This window comes from Maylandia zebra, linkage group LG4 (genome assembly GCF_041146795.1).
Source record: "Maylandia zebra isolate NMK-2024a linkage group LG4, Mzebra_GT3a, whole genome shotgun sequence".
Taxonomy (NCBI): domain Eukaryota; kingdom Metazoa; phylum Chordata; class Actinopteri; order Cichliformes; family Cichlidae; genus Maylandia; species Maylandia zebra.
The window spans coordinates 12,708,291-12,729,670 of record NC_135170.1 but is presented as its reverse complement, the minus strand read 5'-3'; the positions used below and the strand labels follow the sequence as shown (position 1 = coordinate 12,729,670).

At 42.1% G+C, this 21,380-nt stretch overlaps 2 protein-coding genes across 2 annotated transcripts; one reads left to right on the top strand and one right to left on the bottom strand.

Annotated features, from left to right (window-relative positions):
• Nucleotides 1-7,522: 7,522 nt before the first annotated feature.
• Nucleotides 7,523-15,282, bottom strand: slc2a6 (solute carrier family 2 member 6). Its single transcript, XM_004576028.2, has 8 exons — nt 14,902-15,282; nt 13,231-13,502; nt 10,905-11,001; nt 9,972-10,071; nt 9,583-9,776; nt 9,289-9,464; nt 8,817-9,112; nt 7,523-7,927 (listed from the first exon to the last, which is right to left on the bottom strand). Exons 1-8 carry the CDS (start codon nt 14,944-14,946, stop codon nt 7,617-7,619), a joined length of 1,491 nt encoding a protein of 496 aa, XP_004576085.1. The 5' UTR covers nt 14,947-15,282; the 3' UTR covers nt 7,523-7,616.
• A 902-nt stretch (nt 15,283-16,184) lies between these two features.
• On the top strand, nt 16,185-20,459 carry ptx4 (pentraxin 4, long). The gene is made up of 4 exons (XM_012916293.2): nt 16,185-16,310; nt 17,310-17,488; nt 17,711-18,714; nt 19,007-20,459. The coding sequence occupies exons 1-4, from the start codon at nt 16,185-16,187 to the stop codon at nt 19,687-19,689; spliced, it is 1,992 nt and encodes a 663-aa protein (XP_012771747.2). The 3' UTR covers nt 19,690-20,459.
• Nucleotides 20,460-21,380: the final 921 nt, after the last annotated feature.

Below are 21,380 nucleotides of genomic sequence, written 5' to 3'. Positions count from 1 at the left end.
CAAGACCATCAGCAAGAAGATTGGTGTGATTATTTGGAAATGGAATGAATCTAAAATGACCACCAATTGCACTCTCAATCGAACTTCATCCAAGATCTTTTTCATGAGATAAGAATGACCATGAGAAAGGTGGTGGATGATCCCAAACCTTTCAAAACTGCACAGGAGGAGCCTGTTAATGATCTGAAGGCAGTTGGGACCATAGTCACCGAGAGCACCACTGGTAACATACTGGGCCATAGTGGACAGAAATCTTGCAAGCTCCCAAGGATCCCCTGCTCAAGACAGCACGTGTACAGGCCTGACTTATGTTTGCCAATAAACATATATATGAATGAAAGAAGGTTGGGAGAAAGTACTGTGGTGAGATGAAAGCAAAATCAAACTCTCTGACAGCAACTTGACCTGGCATGTTTGGAAGAACAAAAGGGCTGCGTATTACTCCAAGTAAAGTCCCTCAACACTGAAGATGGATACCATGACAAAACCCAAAAGATACTGCCAAGGCAACAAGAGTGTCTAAAGAAAAATTACATTAAGGTTTTGGTCTTCAGACCTCAATCTGAAACAGCATCTGCAACTGTGGAGCGAGATGAAAGTTCAAGTTGTCAAGTGGCAGCCAAGTAAAAAAAATGTGTGCGAACTTGACCAACTATAAGAAACGTCTTACCACCCCCAACCAAAAAGGTTATTTGAGGATCAAGTCTTAATTTCACTCAGTGACATGCAAATGAATTCTTAATGTTTATACAATGAGTGTTTTCTTTATTTTATTTTTGGTTGATATTCTTTCTCTCCCCAGAAATATGAAACTATCAGAAAATGTAGAGACTGTTGATTTCTTTGTAAGTGAGCAAACTTAAAAATTCAGCTGGGGATCAAATAAATATTTTACCAAATGTACAATCATAGAATTGTAGTTTGTCTAAATCATAGTTTGTTAAAGCAACAGATACCATTACATATATATATTTTCATATGATAGCAAAAACCTAAAATAATATTACTGCCGCCAGTGTACAGCAAGTCTTAAAAGAAAGTGAGACACATTTAAACTTCCCTGCGATTGCTGTGGTTGCTAGCAGATTGTCATAGTTTGCATGAAAGACGCAAAGTTGTCTACTAACGACTTGCAGAGTGGTAATGAAAGGTGAAAAAGTGTGACGCAAACTAGAAACAGGAAAAAAGTTGTGCCACAGCGCTGCTGGCAACATGTTTGAGAAGGTGCAGCTTTTACTTTAAAGGTTAATGATCCCTGTTTCCAGTTTGCGTTGCATGTTTTACAGCTGGTGAATATTTGCAGTAAAGTCACTACAACCAAATACAACCGTGGCAATCTGCTAGCAACCAAAGCAATCCCAACGAAGCCTTCTCCAATTGATTGGGGAATACATGTTCTTCCCTAGTGACTGGTGGTTGCCAGGAAAGTCTCTGACTGGTTTCTAGACCTGTGTAACCGAGGCTTGTCCATCAACCTCTAATAACCACTCGCCAACCAGACAGGGAATATAAATTGCTCCGTTGTTACTGGTGGTTCACAGTGCCTAAGGTGACTGGAGCAAATAAATGTAACCCTACACCGTCACCATTATTCTTACACATGTTTCAGACCTACAGTACACACTGGTGCAAAAAGAAAGCATGAGATACTTTTGCAGGGCTACAAAAATGTTTATTTTGTTGTTCATTTTGTGTATATTTGTCCAAAAAACAGTTCATAAAATGCAAAATATGGATAATAAAGAAATCTATTATAGAATTGCTTTACGTTAAACAATGTGATAGAAACGCCTCAGCTGCAGGCAAGAAAAGGCCGTCGAAGAGGACATTCATCTTGAGGAACTTGTACCTTTTTGTGGTTTGTGTGTGTTAAGACTTTAGTGTTGCTGTAACTATTTCTTCCAGGAATGCTCATCTAACAAGCTCATGTGTTGGTTCTGGTGTTGAATCAGGGTCAACGGGTTGGTCCTTGGAAATCCTTCTGTGTGCCATCTCTTATAAATCTGTCTATAAGTGATTTAATTCCAATCTATACGTAAAAAATGAGATCAATAGATTCGCACCATTCAACACAGCAGCTTCCACAAAGCTTTTCTTTGATTTTATAAGGAGCAAACCGCATGTGTCACCTAATTGGACTCATTCGCATTGGAAAAAACAATACCTCAGTTATTAAACACACCTGTAACCTTCCTCGCAAATGTGGGTGTTTAACGTCTCTAAACATCCCTACACAATCGCACACTGTGTCACACACGTGTGTCGAGGTGTCCCTACCGCTCCCAAGCATTCTTTGATCGCTTGTCACTCAAGTTAGGCAGTTAAGATGCTTTGACAACCTTCATGGAAGCATCCGGTTGCTCCCATTTCACCCTGCAGCATGACAAGAAGAACAAGAAGCCCTGTGACCTACGGTGTCCCACTCTTAGAGTTTGGGTCCTAACACAGTGAGGTCAATGTGAGATTTCATGAGGAGACACTGAGACAGCTTCCACAGAAGAGGTTCACACTTAACTCAGAGCGCCTTAAACTTTTGCAAAGCATCGTGTGTGTTCGTTTCTGTGATGTTACTAAACAACTGGGAGGATGTGGTGACACTGGACGGTGAGTCAGACCCAAACCTTGAACACTGACTGCGCCCTGCGGCATGTGACTCGGCCTGCTGAGTCACATCCAGCCTGATGCCAACGTTTTCTGCCCTTAGCTGACAGCCCACTTTTTCAATGCATTGATTAATAAGTTTTCATGCACATGCTCCCACTTATTATTATTACTTTAAGCCTTTGCCGGAGCTCTATAAGTGCCAACAGACCGTGTGTGTGATTTCAAGAATGATTCTTCCACGAACAAAATAATTTTTTAAGGTGGAGTCCCTGCCCTATGTTTCCCTATGTCTCTGCACCACACCTGCCACTGCTGCACTAAACCAGGTGGCAGTGTGCTCTTCTTCTTTGCCAGACATTCTGCCGGTCAACACTTTTTTAGCCAAAGTGTGTTCTTTTTTTTTTTTTCTTTTCTTTCTGCCTGTCCCGTTTGGTTCTTTTGCCATCAGAATTATTGTCTAAAGGCAAAGAAAGATGCCCAACAGATTTACTTTACCAAATTGACTATCCCAGCCTTGCCGTAATGGTCCATTTGATTCATCTTTTATTGTTTATTTTATTTATTTCTTTATTTCTTTATTTTATTTTCACTTGCTAGATACGGGACAGACTTGAATGAGGAAAAGAAAAGGGAGAAAGGAAGAGGGGGGGAAACAGTGGAGAAGAGGGACGGGGATAAAGGGCAAAAAAACCTCAAAAACCAACTAAATAAGCAGACAAAAAAAACCAAAAAACCAAAAAAGAATACATATATCAATCACCTGGATCACCTGTTGAGAAAGAAAAAAGAAAACAAGCAGAAGAAAACGAGAGCAATACAATAAACAACATCACAATGATATATGGGAATATAACAGTAAATACTAAATGTTAAACATTATTGTGCGGCACATAAGATCGACAGCACACAGTGTGCTTTGAGGTAGGAGCCAAAAAGGGTGTCGTGTGCACCCGTGTGTACACCTGTGAGCATGGACGCGTTTGTTTTTAAAAGGTTCCTTCATGTAATGATCTGCTAGAGGGTGTGTGTGTGTGTGGGGGGGGGGGGGGGGGGGGGCACAGCTCCGTCCTCCAGGGCATGAAGCAGGTATGGAGGAGATCAAGACTCCAGACATCCAGAGGCCCCCAGAACGCAAGAGACCAAGGAAGACCAACAGAGGGGCAGCCGCGCCACTGTCCCAGAAAGAGCTGAGGAGAGTCCCAGATGAGGGGTCACTCAGCAGCCGCGGAGCAGAAGCCAGGGGGAGTTGCAGTGACGTGCCCGTGAGCTCCGCCGGCAGCCAGCTGTGCCTGAGTGACTGAGCCCCAGGCCGAGAGGCCGGGGGCACCCCACCTCCGAAGTGGCCCGAGCGATCCCCAAGATCCAGGCCCCGATAAGCGGCCGCCAAGGAGTGAGCCGGTGTGTACCTGGACGCCCATCCCCAGACACTAAGAACCACCAATGCACCGATGTCTGAGGGAGTCCATCATTGGCAGGGGAAGTGGTGGTGGGTGGAGATAGGCCTCCAAACCTTGGAGGGCCTGAGATGTCCCCAGAGAGGTGGTGTCTGATACCCAACCTGACATATAGACACAGACAAACAGGCACACACAGATACAAACATCCATTCCCACCCTCATGCTCTCATATGCACTTACTCCACACTCAACCAACGTGGAGACAGACATAAAGAGACGCTGTATACACAATCACACTCCCCAAGCGTACTCTAAGAACTGGGTCTAGGTACCCTTGCCCCTGGAGGGGGAAAATGCACCCAGACCCAGGTGGTGTTACCCTTTTTCCCTGCGGTGGGGGGAGGCAGACCACCCCGACTCCGCAGCAGCAGGGAGGCCCCACATTCCGGACCCCAGTCGGATGGCCAACTCCTCCTCCTGCCCCCCCGCTCCAGCAGGTCGCAGAGAATGGGGGTGAGAGAAGACTCCAAAACCTCCCTCTGCCCGCTCATATGTAGTGTTGATGCATGTGTGTTCTAAGGTGCATTTAAAACCCAGGAGGGCATGGAGCTACCTGCCAGAGAGCAGCAGGTAAGCGCATAGTCCCTCCTGATAGCCCTAAATTCTCTACGTGTATTTAAAATTGAGAGGTGGGCAACGACGCCAGGGGTGAGGTGCACACCCTGATGGTCTTTTGGAGTCCGTCTAGCGTGCCCACCCCCAAGATCCTATATGTATGTGTTATGAGAGTGTGAGTAATGTGAATGTCTAAGTTGTTAGATAAAATTGTGGCACAAGAAGCCAGAAGGGGACAGAGGGGGGGATGCCTCCCCTGCACCAAGGTGATACACCTTTACCCCAAGGCCCTGCATGTGTGGGTGATTGTGGTGGAGCAGGAAGAGGGAGGCAGCCGGAGATGGGGAGGGAAGGAAGGTGTTAAGGAATATATTCTAAAACACTTCTTCAGTAAAGACTCAGAGAAAAGAAACACACAGAACGTCTCTGAGACTCGCACCTGAGAAACTGCCCCGGTCTTCATTGGGTGTGCGTGTGTGTGTGTGTGTGTGTGTGTGTGTGTGTGTGTGTGTGTGTGTGTGTGTGTGTGGGGTCAGAGTGTGGCCCCATAAAATCTTCCCTAAACCTGCTGGTCTCAAAGTCCAGCCAAAAGGCACTTGGACTAAAACAAACATAGCTACGTTAATCCTACCGTAAAACAATAAGACAAGGTACGAACTCTCCCATGCTCCCAGGATGTGGGGGTGAACCAAGCCTGCTAAAAATCACACATCCTGTCACTACACAATTGATTATATGCCTCTAAGTATACATGGTTGAATATTTTCTAATACAAATAACTACATGCAGTATTCTACCATATGCAAACTTATATCACTAAAAGATTATACTGACTACTAAATACAATTTTCCCTTGACAGAAGGGAGGGGCAAAATGTGTTCAAATAAATAAAATGCATGGTTTACATCAGGAATGTCAAATTCATTTTACATCGCAGGCCAGCTTTGATCTCAAGTGGGCTGCACCTCTTAAACTCGCTGTTCATGCCAATGTAAAGAAGTTTAAATGCACATTTAATCCCTCAGATATTTTTAATAAGAAAACAGAAGGGCATCTTCAACAGTATGTCTAAATTATTCCAGTGATAAGACAAACATTGCCGTCAACATTACTCTTTGGGCTGAAATTGTAAGAAATACATTTGTAAAATGACAGAAAAAGCACATCAGACTGTCCCGCAATTAAAAACAGAAGGGTTTTTTTTTTTCATTTGTAGAAAATTGTCTTTTTTTCTACTAAATGTTTCTGTGGACCTACTGCTGTGCTCTCCCTCTGGCCACTTCCTCTGGGAAGTTTAGTTTAGAGCTTTGTTTGTTAGTAGTTTCGTCTCTGTGTATCATACAGTAGTGCTTCCAAGCTGTGCTGGAAGTCTGACATATATAAATCTACAAAATAACAATCAGAGGTATATTATTTGTAATTTGTAATTATTCTAGACTAGTGTATAAAAATTATTACCACAATTAGATGAAAAATAGATGATTAGATGATAAAGTAATCATATGATAAAATGTAGCTGTTAAAATTGTCAGTTATGTGTATTTGCTCTGACCTTTAATGAAGGTGCTAAATGGGAACCTACTTGAGCTGGTGATAACTATTTTTAGCTAGTTGAAATCAGTCTTTAATGATGGTTAAGTTTGATTGATTGGAATCTCTCAAGCTCTCAGATCATTTTTCTAAGACCCCCCATGCCTGCTTTATAAGTATGGGGCGCCGTTTGTAAAGTGAAACATGCTGAAATTAACGGCAACATTTTTCCACATTTAGCTCAAAACAAGTCATTTTTTACAACATTTAGTAAAATATTAGTAACTTTTCATATTTAAAACAGAATTTTAAATGTTAAATCTAAATGTTAAATGTTAAATGTAAATATTATATTAACATCTAAATGTTAAATGGTAAATCTAAATATTATATTTAAATCTATATCTAAATGTTAAATCTAAATGCTAAATGTTAAATGTTAAATGTAAATGTTTAGGCTAACATGCAAATTTATTGCACTGATCAGCGGAAATACCAAAATAAAAGCTTTCCGAAAACCTCCGGTGCAAAAGTGTGCCGGTAGTGGTCAGACACGTTCTCACTCCCAAAGCGTAATAATTTTCGCTAGGTGACAAATTGTCAACATTTTATGCTTTCGGGTACCCAACACGTTCCTAAATTACAGCATCAGAAAAAGGAGAGCACATGAGAACCGTTTGGACTCAATCTACACATGTTCGTTCATTTTCTAAAAATCGCTTTGGAAAACACTATTTTACGTCATTTAACTGCTAGTAAAGTTATAGTTAGGGATAAGTTTGGTTTAGGGCTGGAACACATGACTGGAACGTCTATTATGGCGGGACCGTCATTCCACTGGAATTCAGCCATAACCAGACCATGAGAAAGCACGTCCGGCGATTTAGCTGAAAACATCGGAAGATCCGTTTTGTCGGCCATCCAAAGGTTCAGCAGTAGTGCACTCTTAGCAGCTGCAGTCTCCACTTCACAATCGCTGCAGCGCATGTCCAGCAAAATCGCTGGACATGTTCGTAGGCAAGAAGTGAAGCAGCTCATGGCGGGGAGAAGTGAGGGGGGGAGCAGACACAATTTTGCACCGGAGGTTTTCGGGAAGCTTTTATTTCGGTATTTCCGTTGATCCGTACAATAAATTTGCATATTAGCCTAAACATTTAGGTTTAACATTTAACATTTAGCATTTAGATTTAACATTTAGATTTAGATTTAGATTTAACATTTAACATTTAGATTTAAATATAATATTTAGATTTAACATTTAACATTTAGATTGAATATTTAACATTTAGATTTAACATTTCAAATTCTGTTTTAAATATGAAAAGTTACTAATATTTTACTAAATGTTGTAAAAAATGACTTGTTTTGAGCTAAATGTGGAAAAATGTTGCCGTTAATTTCAGCATGTTTCACTTTACAAACGGCACCCCATATATAAGTACATCATGTGAATGAGACTGATGCAGGCCTCAACTGGACTGGTTGATGGTGAACGTGCGTCCCGTCCTGAAGTAGTTCTCTATTTCCTCCAGCGAGCGCTTGCGAGTCTCTGGGATGCACACAGCATTGAAGAGCAGAGAGACGACGCACACCACCGTGAAAAGCAGGTAGGGCGCATACAGGCCATACGTGTCCACTAAGTGTGTGAAGCCGTGCGTGAGCCCGAAGGCCGTCAGCCAGCTGATGGTGACACACACACCAGAAGCTTTACCCCTGGCAGCCAGTGGAAGCACCTCTGACATTAGCAGCCATGTGATTGGGCCCCATCCCATGGCGTATCCTAGGAGACAACCAACAATGTGATAATAAAGCTAACAGCCCACATTAAAGAAGATGACATCATGAGACAATGAAAGCAGCAGGCGCCCTTTGTCAGGCACAGTCACAGCACAGAGACAGCATATTTTAGGATGTTCAGACTGGGACATTTCTTTAAGGTGTGATTAACGACGTCTGAAAACAAAACCCCTGAAGGGAAGAAGCACGCTAATGTTGCAGCATGCTAATGCTACAACATGTAAATCATTGGGGGTTTTCTCAGCTGAGCAGGTGTGACAACATATTTGTCCATCATATTTTTATGAGGATATAATGTTGACACGTCATAGTCTGTTAATGAGGCTCCAACAGCGAAATATAACAGAGCTGATGATTTAACACCTCTGATGTAATTTACACAAAGCACATGCCTGACAGGTTACTAAGTTTCTCCTCTACAACCCATAAAAGTATACATGTATTTGTTTAAATGCTAACTTAATTGTTTATGGCGTTTGTTACCAAACAGTAATCTCTGCTGCTGAAAAATAAAGCTGATGCTTAAGTGTCAAAACCTGCAGTTCCTCAAATGACCACTTGAGGCTGACACTAGAAAAACAACGACCTAAAAACCCCAAACTGCTCAAGTCCATCTTTGATATACAGTCATTGGCGCCGCCATAGCAAATTCAACCATATTGGCAGAACAGATTTTCAGGTACTTTCACTGTATAATCTTACAGATAATATGACTTTCTGCATGGTCGAGTTTTTAACACTGATAAGCAGTCTACGTCTGTGTGACGCACTCAAATACTTTATGGATGCAGCTTCCCCCTTGGCACCTCTCACTACCACGTCACTGACTGCCAGAAACAAATAATTAAATATCTGTTGCTTTCAGAACTCACCAAATATAAACACCACGGTACAAATGATCGGCAAGACGCTCCCTGCAGTTTGGGCATTGCTCATAAAAGTGCTTCCAAAGTCATTGTGGGAGGTGTAGTCCGGAGCGGTGTGGTTTGGAGGAGCAGGGCCAGGAGGGCAAGGTGTGGTGTGAGAAACCATGGTGAGAGTCAGAGAGGACAAAAACATCAGCATGCTCGATGTGTACAGCAGAGCCTTGCGTCCTGCTTTGTCCATCAGAAAAGCTGCCACGGCAATAGAGCCGAGGCGCACCAAACCCACGATGGCAGCATCATACCTGGCAGATACAGAAACACAGATATGGAGTTTAAAGACGAACTCGACGTGTTTCGTGATTATTCTTGAGTTTCAAAGTCAATTTAAATGATTAATTAGATGTATCATTTGTGTTATTATCATTAAAGCACAAAAGGCTAAAAACAATAAAATCCACATGGGAAATAAACCACCAACCTGGGTGGCAGGGGGACATTGCTCTTTTTAAAGATGGGCTCCAGGTAAACCAGGATTGGTGTGATGCCTGTCATCTGCTGCAGGAAACGCATCCCCACTGAGATCAGGATTGGCTTGTAGTAGGTTGGTGTTCCCAGCTGAGACCATGTGATTTTGGGCTGTGTGTCGATGCTGTGCTGCATTAATGGAGTTACAACAAATGTGTTAATGTCTATGAACCCTGTAGGATGTATACTGAGGTGTCTCATATTCATCTCCAATGAAACCCAGTAAATCAACTGCTTGCCTATTTACCTGTATGGCAAGGAGCTCAGTCTGGACGTCATACTGATTTCCCCTGAGCCAGCGGAGCACCCTCTCAGCATGCTGCTGCCGGCCCATTGAGAGGAGCCTTCTGGGGGAGGAGGGCATGAACGCCAGCAGCACAACCATCAACACAGCTGGCACCTCGCCTGCCACAGCCAGCCACCTCCATGGCACCACCAGACCTGTCCATTGTATACAAAAAAAAGAGAGGCAGTTTCTTTTTTAAGATACACCACTTAAAACATCACAACACGGTTTTATATGAGAATACCATTAAAAGCAAGAAAAGTAAGATGCACAACCAATTTTAGCAAAGACAGCTAACTATGTATAAAGCTGGCATAACTAGGTATGCACCAGCACTGGTTTGTTCCTACCAAGAGCGTAGAGCGCCAGGGCCCCAATTACAGCTGTGATCTGAGGGCAGGAGCCAAGAGCTCCTCTCACTTTTTGGTGGGAGATCTCTGAGATGTAAACCTGCAAACACACATAATATCACAGTTGCATAAAGTCAACTAGTACAAATTCAGAGAGTAAGTCAAAAGATGCCAGTAGTGTCTCCAAAAAGCAACTCAACTACACTGAGATGACTCACAAAGACGGTACAAGCACACCTGCTAAATAAGTTATTCAGCATAAAAGGAATTCTGGAATTCATGTAAAGTTCACATGTAATTTGTGTTACGTAAAATGTAAAATATTCAGTGAAATTTACTTGACTGATATACATTCAGTTTATATCAAGTGCATAAAGTTTAAGTGTTTAATTAAATATGTAAGAGAAGAGAAGAGGCGCTTACCATTATAATAGTTACATCTAGTTTCTTTAGCATGTGGAAATTCTCAAAGTTGTTTTAGCTCATGCATCCATGCTCTGTGGGTCTAGGTGAGATTCAGTACTCCATTTTTTTTAACTTAACAATATTTCCAGCTTTACAGGACACTAGATTTTTCCTTCCTGACAAACCTGTTTGCTCTGATGATGCAAATTTACTTTAAGCTCACTTGTCTTTTCAGTTCTGCACTTGTCATAAAAGTAACCAATGGTGTAGCTTATCCCATTAATGAGGGACATGTTAGACAAACTATGTTCATGCTTTCTCACACATGATTTATTCATTTTAGTGACTGTCTATCTAGTTTTAATGCAGTGTTTTTAAAACTGGATGAATTAACTGCAATCTCTTAATACTTTTCTGGGAACACTGAACACTTTTGTCAACATTTTTATAGGATGCTGTAGTCAGGTATCCATATACGTATTAGGGACTCAGAGAATACAAAAAATTATAATAACCATGGTTACCTACAGGAATGGATGCTGCAGTCATCCCTGCGGCAACGCCAGTTAGGAAACGGCCGACCTGGAGCATGGACAAGTTTATAGCTCCTCCCATCAGCATGTACCTGAGACACACATACACAGTTTATTCATTCAAAATAAATAATCTAGGGATATAGAGTATGTTTGGGGAGTGCGACTGTCTGTGCAGTGTCTATTTGTGTCTGTCTACACGTTGGGTGAGTGCCGAGTATTTGGTTGTGCATATGGGGTGGGAATGCACGTCTGTGTCCGCGTGTGCCTGTTCGTCTGTGTCTATATGTCAGGTTGGGTCTTAGACTCAACCTCTCTGGGTACATCTCAGGCCCTCTAAAGTACGGAGGCCTATCTCCCCTCACCACACTCCCTGCCGGTGGCTGATGCCCTCAGACGTTGGTGTGTTGGTGGTCCTTGTCGTCTGGGGCTGGGCGCTCATGTATGTACCGGCTCACTCCTGGTGGCCGATTGGCGGGGCCGGGCGCCTGTGGCCCGGCTGGGCTCCTTCCGGGGGTGGGATGCCCTCAGGCCTCTGGCCTCTGGGCCTGAAGCTCGGTCCTCTCTGGCACAGCTGGCTGCCGGCAGAGCCCGCGGGCACGCCACTGCAACCCCCTCTGGCCTCTGCTCCGTAGCTGCGGGGTGACCTCTCCTTTGGGGCTCTACTCAGCTCTTCCCAGGAGGGTGGCGCGGTTCCCCCCCCCTTTGGTGGTCCTCCTCGGGTCCTTGTACTCTGGGGCCTCTGGATATCTGGGGCCTGAATCTCCTCCATACCTGCTTCATACTCTGGTGGACGGGGCTGTGGCTCCCCACACTCCCTAGCAGACCGTTACATGGAGAAACCTTTGGAATACAAGCATGCTGATCCACACAGGTGTGCACACAGGTGTACACACGGGTGTTCACAGACTCGGACTACACCTTTCTGGGCTGCTGCTTCAAAGGACATTGTGCGCTGTCTATCTTGCGTGCTGCACAATATCATTTATTATTTAGTATCTACTGTTATCTACTGCTAGCTAGTTTATTGTGATGGTGCTGTTTTTTTTATGTTGCTCTTTGTTGTTTGCTTTCTCTTCTGTTTTTTTTCTCCATACAGGTGATCCAGGTGTTTTGTTTTGTTTTGTTTTGTTTTGTTTTTTTTTTCTTTCTTCCCCCCTTTCTCACCGTCTCTTCTCCCCTTTGGTTTTCTTTCTCTCCCTCTCTTTCTTTCATTCTTTCTCCCTGTCCTATCCCCCAGTCATGTCTGTCCCGTTTGTAGCAACTGAAAAAATAAATAAATTCATACTTATAATAAAAGTCAATCAAATGGACCAATATGGCAAGGCCATGATGATCCACTTGGTAAAATAAATCCGCTTGGCATCTTTCTTGGCCTTAAGACAACAATTCTGATGGCTAAAGATCCAAACAGGACACAAATAAATAAATAAATAAATAAATAAATAAATAAATAAATAGTCTACAGTGTAATATTCATGAAACACATCACCAGGTGCAACTTTGCAGACCTAAGCAGTGCTGCCAAGACAAGAAGATTACTCCTGGCAATCCTTCCAAATAAGCCATCATTTTTCAGCCCTGCTCATTTAACATGCTGACTGAGGCCTGTCTGAGGTTTAGCTCTTGGGTTTTTTGCAGTTTCTCTGAGCAGTGGAGTTAATCTGCTGAGACATTCACTCCTGGGATGGTTGTGGCATTGTGTTCTTCTTCTTCTGCTTTCATAGAGGTGTTCCAATCTTTCATCTCCGTAATATTAACCATCTTCGTCCCTCACTCACACCACACAGTACCACCGTACTTGTCAATGCTCTTGTCACATCTCGTCTGGGTTACTGTAATTCTCTTCTCTATGGTCTACCTCATAAATCCCTCCATAAATTGCAGTTAGTTCAAAATACAGCTGCTCGTATTATTTTCAGAACTAGATCCACTGAACATATAACACCTGTTCTTAAACAGCTCCATTGGCTCCCAGTTCATCCCAGTTTAGTGCATTATGTGCTTTCAGTGGTATTTTAGGTTTTTAAATGTTTATTAAAGTTTGGATGTCATAGCATCAAAGTACAGAATTTAGAAATAAATGATCTACGTACACAATATTACCAATGTTATAATATATGCTATAATCTTCCTCTTGTTCTGCTGTCATACTATTTATATTTTATTCCTGCACAGTTTGTGTGGAGCACTCACAATTTTGTTGTATGTGTACTATGATAACAGAGCATTTCTATTTTTTCTATTCTGTTCTATGCAAATCTGTCTGTTAAAAGTGTTAAAGAGGGCTTCATGTTGTGTATGCTGTGACTGAGACCAACCCGAGAGTTGTGGGCAACGCCGACATCATAATACTCAGCTTTCGTCCAATCATGTCATTGAGCAGTATGGCCCCTAGCCCCCCGGCTGCAGCACCTAGGGAGTAGATAGATCCGAACCAGGCGGCCTGCTCGGTGTTCATCCTGAGCCGAGGGTCGGCGTCGGGACTCTGGAAATATGGCAGCACGGGAGATGGGTAGACAAGGGAGTAACCAGAGTTGAAGTTCCCCAGGACCGCTGCAAATGCGGCCAGGTACAGTCCAGAGTTTTTAATCTAAGACAAAGAGGTGTGGACACGTTCAAACACAAGATCAACTGCACATATATAGTTGAAACTGATCTGGATGTTCAGTGAATCAATGATAGGTGTGGAAGTGTCTGAGAGGTTTGTCATCCCAAATAAATTAAAAATCAGCATGTTGTCCAGAGAGTAGATATAAAGGGGGGGGATTATATATAATAATAAAAATAATATAATATTAATATTAATATGTGGTGACATCCGGTTTTAAACAGACAGACTGGCGCTCCCCCTCTCTTTCTGTCCTTTTATGGAAAATCTCTGCATTTCTATACATACTACCTCCTTTGTCAACAGGCAAGCTAACGGTCTCTTTCTCCTTTTATGGAAATGTTTTTGCCAATCCTACTTCCTTGAAAACTTGCTTAAGTATAAATAAAGAATGTTTTGGATGCCCTGGGCGGTCTTTTTCCTCTGGCTCATATCTGTCCTGCACACGTTGCTGCAGGATGGATCGGGCGATGAGGGGGAGTCGTCCATGTGTGCACATGTATAAGATATCTTGAGTCTGAGTTCTTTTGCCTTCAACAATTCTCTCTTCACAGACCATGACAGAAAAGGGAGGTGGGAAGTGATGAGTTAACTTACAGAAGAGAAGTCACGCACAGATTTGTGTATTTTCTGTATTTAAATGTGCAAAAATAGCAAAAAGTAATCAAACCAGTTGAACTTAGTTAACGAAAGTTCTGTGGTGTTTTCCAGAAGTGGAGGAAAAAAATTCAAAACAAGAAACTCTGGATTCACCTTGAAATATTCTCGAGTAATCAGTTAAGAAAGTGACATAAAGCAAGTTGTCTGGAGTTCACAAGCTTCTTGACTTCTGTTTCATTTTCCTGTTGAGGTCATCCTAAAATGCAACACTGCAGTCAGACAAACAAAGCTATGAGCGGTTTGCTTGGAATGGAGAAATCAACATTTCGGCAATGAGCAAATCAAAGTCAGAGGATGGGATGTTTGTGTTGCATTGAAAGTTAAATCAGTATAGTAACAGGTGGGATTTCTTTCACTCAGGCCAAGTTTTCATTTATCATCAGAGTTTTGAATCACACTGTAAAATAAATCATGCTTTTTATTTTTCACACATGTCAACTTTACCGTCAAACAAAGAAAGATTTGGACTGTTAACCGTCAGGCTGCAGATAGACATCTCCATTCAGCTGCTGCACTGAACGGTTAGTTTATTCACATAATTTGCATAAACTCAGAGTTTAAAACAGCTCGACACCCACACTATAAACACAGCTTAAAAATACTGTCTGTCTGAAATGAGAAATGAGTTAGACCATAAACAAAGTGATGTAGACATGATCTTATTTCTGCATTAAATCTTTTAAGCTTATAGGATTTCAAATGACAATCAGTGAGCTCAGACCTGGGATGTTGATTGTCTTGGCAGCAGTGGAGTCACTTCATCCATCTTTGCTTTATGGGAGGTTTTTATAACTGGACTCAAGATTCTGACCGTTGATGATCCTCCACACGAAAGAAACTGAAGTTGTTGTTTAAAAGAAAAAAAAAACAGATACAAAAATCCGCAAAAGCACCGTGTGATAAAACGTTATCACAGTGTGCCTAAATACACTGCCCAGCTTTCAACAAAGGACTTAAAAAAACAACAAAACAAACCTAAAAGGAGACGAAAAGGGCTGAATAAAAGTACAGCCAAGTCTGTTTAAAAAAGAGTACGGCACAGCATCTAGTCTGATCAAAGCATTATCTCGATCTTCTGGTGGCCAATGAGCCCGTGTAGGGCTTTCCAGGGTGAGACAATGAAATGACAAAGGCACTGACGCTGCATGTGGGACTTGTGGGAGGTCAGAATGAAAGCGAAAGTAAAACCTCTGTTTGCACTAGACTTTCACATGTGGAAAACAGTGTAACTTTTGATGGAACACTTCACTTTAACATGAGCGTGTATTTAAAGTAGCATATTGGCATCAATGCAATGAGATTCTCCATGTTTAGCACTGCGGATTAAAGCTGCAGTGTTGCAACTGAGTCATAAGAATTAAAGCAGAAGGGAGGGCTCTGCAAAGGGATTCCTGGATTGGGTCATTTGCACAAAAAGCAGAAGATGAAGAGAGCCAGATCCCCCCAGGCAGAATCAAGGGGAAGAAGAAAGTACAAGCTGCTTCTCCCTCAGCCCACACATCATGAGTTTTACAGCCACATACACAGACAAGTTCACACATAAAAGCCTGTGAACTTACTTCAGTTAACCAAAATATGTTTTTATGAGAATATATTTTGAGATTGCTGTGTTTTGAGGAAGTTCATGAAAGCTTTTAATAAATCTAAACTTCATATCCAAAGCTGAATGACCATTTCCAGCACTTTAAATAAAAATAAATGTGCTTTTATAATAACACACTTAATAAATATTGTGTATCCGATTATTGCGGGCACTTCATTTCTCTTTTGTGTTTATTAATTTGTATTTGACAGTGAAAGAGGGAGAAAGACAGAAGCAGAGCACCCGCTGAAGCCATCTGCATTTCCTCCCAGCTCCCCAGTGATTTTGTGGAAAGTGTTGTTTTCACATAGTGTGTTTCAAGACCAACCCTTTTCAGCTATGTCGTTCTCTTCTCCTTCAACTACACATTCCCAGACAAAGACCGACAGCTTGCATCTATCCTTGCTCCACTGCCCAGCACCATGCGCAGCTTCGTGGTGGGCATCTGGATGCAGGTCCTGGTTTACACGCTTCTGCTGCAGCTTCAGACTGTAAAGGTGCAGGGATTTGATCCAGTTTCCCAGAAACTCCAACGACTTAATGAGCAGGTCAGTCCCTTATTACCTATATTGCAAATAATATACAGTAGTACTTATTGTAGTATCATAAACTCACATTTTTACTTGCCTTTGCATGCATGCGGCTTATTTTAAATGACTTTTTATGTGCTAGTTATATCCTATGCTAACTCAAATCCATCCCTGTTCACTAGTCACAAAAGCTGTGGTACTACCATTTCAATATGGCCACAAATGTTCTTGTTTTCAAAGAATCAGGGCTGTTCTGAAGGTAAAGGAGCTGGGCCCATAGGGAGGTCTCCACACAATCTGAAAATCATCATAATTTTCAGCTGATCCAAAAAAGTTTGGTTTGAAATATAGGACTATAGCCATATGACCAAAAATAAATCAAAATCAAAATAACACCTCACTTGTGAAATGTTCTTCCATGTTAGTTTTGGCATTTCTTTCATTGCAGCATCAAAAAGCATCATCGCGGAATTTGACATTTTTGTACAGGAATGACTCAGCATCACAGCAACAGTCACCTCAAGGTGCTTTACTGTATAGTGCAAGGTAAAGACCCTAAAATAACTCAGATGACCACTTATGTGCAAGAACTTGGCAACAGCGGGAAGGAAAAACTCACCTTTAAGAAAGAAACAGAACCAGGCTCAGGACCGAGCAGCAATCTGCTGCGAGTAGTTGGGGGTGAATGTTGTTGAATAAATGCACGAGAGGGTTAAAAAAGAAAAACAAACATTTGCTTTTTATTAGTTTGTTTACTTTTTATGTGACACTATCAGATTAAAGTTGAATATCTGTTTCGCAATACTGTTTCTCTTCTGCTGTCATACATGTTATTAGTCATGCTGTAAAAGCACTGAAATCATGGAAAATCTCTTGCAGCACCCGATGATCAGTTGTCACGACCATGTGACACGTGTTTTTCAGTATTTACTGGAGATTTTCAGTATTTTCCTGACCTTGAGGTCAGAGAGCAAACATCTGCAGGAAGACTCATGAAAACGTTTTTTTCCCTGATAGTTCCAACAGTTCCAGGCTTTGACTCGAGCCCGTTTGAACATGCTGGCCCTGAACCAGAACAGGAGTTCCTTGCAGGCGCTAAAGCGGCGTGTTCAAGGCCTGAACGACCATTACCACCATGTATCACAGGACCTGGAACACCTAAAGCAAAGCACAACACAGGAGATAGAGGATCTCAGGTCAGAGCAACCAGGGGTAAATGTTCTGTTCTCGGAGACTGGAAGGGCTGCACTGAGAAGTAATATTAGTTTTGAACTGTAATTTCTCAGGTCATTCAGCTATTTACATGCCATACATGATAAAATGTAGCAGTTCATCCTTAGTCTGATGCTAAAAGCTGGATTTGAGAAGCAAGAACACAAGAATACCTAATCAAATATTTTCTCACACTGTCACCACAGGGAGACAAACAGGAAGCTTGAGAAGAAGAATAAGCGGCTGATGGGTCGCCTGACTTCAATGGAAAGAAAGTTAAGGGAGAACTGCCACCAGACTGAAAAAATGACAGCCGATCCTGATCAGGACTTCTTCGACCTCACTCTAGAGCTCCGAAGTCAAGAGGAGAGACTGGCTGCTCTTCAAATCCAGCGTGATGAGTTGCTGCTTGGACTAAAAGGGTTGCTGGAATCCCTGAAAAACCAGGCAACACGTTTGGTCCAACTCGAGGGCCGGCTCAGTGAAGTCCTAGACGGGAATGGAAGGCAGAAGATGGGAGAGCCTGTTAGCTCCAACATCACACCTCAGGAATACAATGAACCATGCAGAAGAGGTCAGACAAATAGAGGAGGAAAGCGTAGAAGGATTCTGGAAGGACATATCCAACCCAGAGTGCAAGAAAGCAGCCAAATCCAGACGGACACTGATCATGAAACTAAGCCAGACCAACTCCATGCAGCAAGGCAGTCTAAACATTCAAAAGCTCAGATGCCAGAGTCTTATCTACAAATACAAGTCCAAAAGGAAAATCCTAAAACACATCCAGACCCTTCGCAGCCCCAGGTCCAGATCCAAACTTGGGCACAGACACAGCCCTATCCTTCCCAGCATCAGCATCAGCTAACTCTCCCCAGCATCAACACCACCCACCAGGCTCTGTCTCAATTGCAGGGCCAGACTGATCCCCAAGTACAGCAACCATCCCATTCCCATTCACATCCTGAGGAAACCCCACATTTACAAGACCCCGAACAGCATTCTAGGATGCTGCCCCGTGTTCCAAACCATTATACACCAGAAGACATACAGAACAGGACCAGTCCGGAGGCTCTTCGGCCTTATAAGCCAAGTGTTAGTGGATGGGATGAAGGAGAGGAGGACAAAAGGCACACGATGATTCATAACTTTCTGCAAATTCCTCTCAAGCACAAGATCCCAGCACAGCCAATTCCTAAGAGGGATGCAACCAGTAAGTAAAGTATCTACTCAGATACTGAAAAAGTCAACGAAAGAAACATTTCAAAATTGTATCATGTTATCATCGAGTGAAAAGCATCACATTTACTGTTTATAGATTTGCGTAAACCCTCTTTTATCTTTCATGTACTGCCTCTCATGCAACTGTTTTTGCTGTTTAGCTCAGTTTGATGTTGCATTCATACAACATTTTAGCTTTTCCATGCACTGTTCAGTTTGTTCATGTGTATGTGTTGGCACCATGTTTAGATGAATTCGAATGCGTCTTCTTTCTCTGTCTGCAGTTTGTAACGTGGACTCCATGGTGCTGTTCCCCTCGGCCTCAGCAGAAAACTATGTCACCTTCTCCCTGAGTCTACCAGCTCTTCTTGAACTCTCTCTGTGCCTGTGGCTTCGTGTGGAGACACCACATATTGGCACGCTGCTCTCCTATGCCACCGATGACAGTGACAATCAGTTAGTTCTTTACGGACATAGGTCCTCGTCTTCGTCTACATCCTTTTCTGTTTCTTCTCCATCCTCACCTTCTTCCTCACCCTCTCTGGACTTTGTCATTAGAGACCCCGTGTATCGTCGTCTCCAGGTGTCACCGCTTCTGGACACTCACTGGCATCATGTCTGTGTCCTTTGGTCCTCTATCCACGGTCGATTCTGGCACTACAATGACCACCTCCTCGCCTCCTCAGGCTCTGACTTCAGGAAGGGCTGGGAGGTTCCCGGAGGTGGATCTGTGGTGCTGGGACAGGAGCAGGACTCTGTTGGTGGAGGGTTTGATCCTGCAGAGGGTTTTGCTGGGCAAATGGCTGGGTTCAGGTTATGGAACCGGGTGCTTAGCCCATCAGAGGTAGAAGGAGTAGTGGCAGGAAGAGGTGTGCCCAGAGGAGTGGTGCTTGGCATGGAGGATATAAAGGAGGTGCATGGGGCGGTGCATCATGTGGCCTGTGATTGTTTAGAGTACTGTGGCTGATAATCTAATCAAGGAAAAAAGCAGTGATCATTTAAGCAATTCCTTTTCTTTTTTTGTGCAAAGGTTATGTTTGTGAATGTAAACACTACCGTGCTATCAGTTTCTACTTTAACTACAGCACTTATAAAAGTATTATTATTCGTGGACTCTGTAGCAGGGTCAAGCCTGAGACCAGGACAGCTGGAGAACGCCAGAATCCACTCTAATAATCATAGCTACACAAATATAAAGGATGCTTTGATAAAGATTTCAAAGTATTCTTACTGAAACAAACTATAATATAATTATAATGTTAAAACTACTTTCAAAACTAGCGTTGTAATAGCGAGTGTCGCAAACTAACTAAGAGACTGTAACTAAGTTTATATGCCTACTCACGCCTCCTGCCTTTGCTGTGTTACTCTAAAATTAAAATCTATACACAGTATGATACATGCTACACATACAATTATTACTTATTACTATTTACCTTGTTTCTTGCCTGTTTTTCTAATAGCCAATGTATCAAGCAAACTGAACTTTAGCAGCTTATGTGAATATCAATAATGTTCTTATGAAGAAAAACTCTCCACTCTCCATGACTCTCCATGAATCCAATGCTTTCCCTCTGCAAGTGCAAGTCACATTTTTATAGCTAAATCAAATGAAACAATGAAGCTTATGGTATTTCACAAACTGATACCCGTTTCATTAGCAATTCTTTTATGCCCCTATTCCTTATTAATTACTTTTTAGCTTTATGTATTTTTAAAATCTTCTTATTTATTTTCCTTTGTTTTCCATGTGGAAAAATTTGAGTGACAGTTTTTCAGGTTCATCAAAACTATTTACATTACATGTAAGTTTGAAATAATTGTAGTGCAGAAAAAATTGATAAAAAGGAACTGATATGCTTGGAGGTATGCAGGATTTAAAAATCTCAAACTGGTTCTTGATTCAGAACAATTTTTTACATCTTACCCCTTTACCACTGCACAGGTGTTAATAACAGGCATAACCTCTACGTTCTTTGTAGACATGTTAACTAACAAGTATTATTATTATATATATTTAAAATGAAGGGAACAAACTTTGGAGCTGCAACAAGTTAAAGGCACTCCCATTTCCTCTGAAATGGTAAAGTCTGGCTGCGTTAGAGTTCAGATGAAAATAATACAGTTTACTTGCATATATCAAATCAAATCAAATCAAATCACTTTTTATTGTCACATCACATGTGCAGGCACACTGGCACAGCACATGCGAGTGAAATTCTTGTGTGCGAGCCCCACAAGCAACAGAGATGTGCAAACACAACAACACAAACGAGCAAAATACAAGAATGGCCAACCTGAAACTAATAAATATATGTACAATATATAATAGTGTATGCATTTCTGGATGTGTATACTAAATATTTTCCTACGTGTGTGTGTGTGTGTGTGTGTGTGTGTGTGTGTGTGTGTATGTATACACATTTTTACAAATTAAATAGTAAAAAAAAATAAAATAAAATAATAATAATAATAATAAAATATATAAAATATACAGAGTTGAATATGTGCAAAACAAGTGGCATTTATATACAGTGTGGAGTGCATAATGTTGAAGTTCCAGTAGTGAAGCTGAGGTGTCTATGACGTGTTCAGCAGTCTGATGGCCTGATGGAAAAAGCTGTCTCTCAGTCTGCTGGTACGGGACCGGATGCTGCA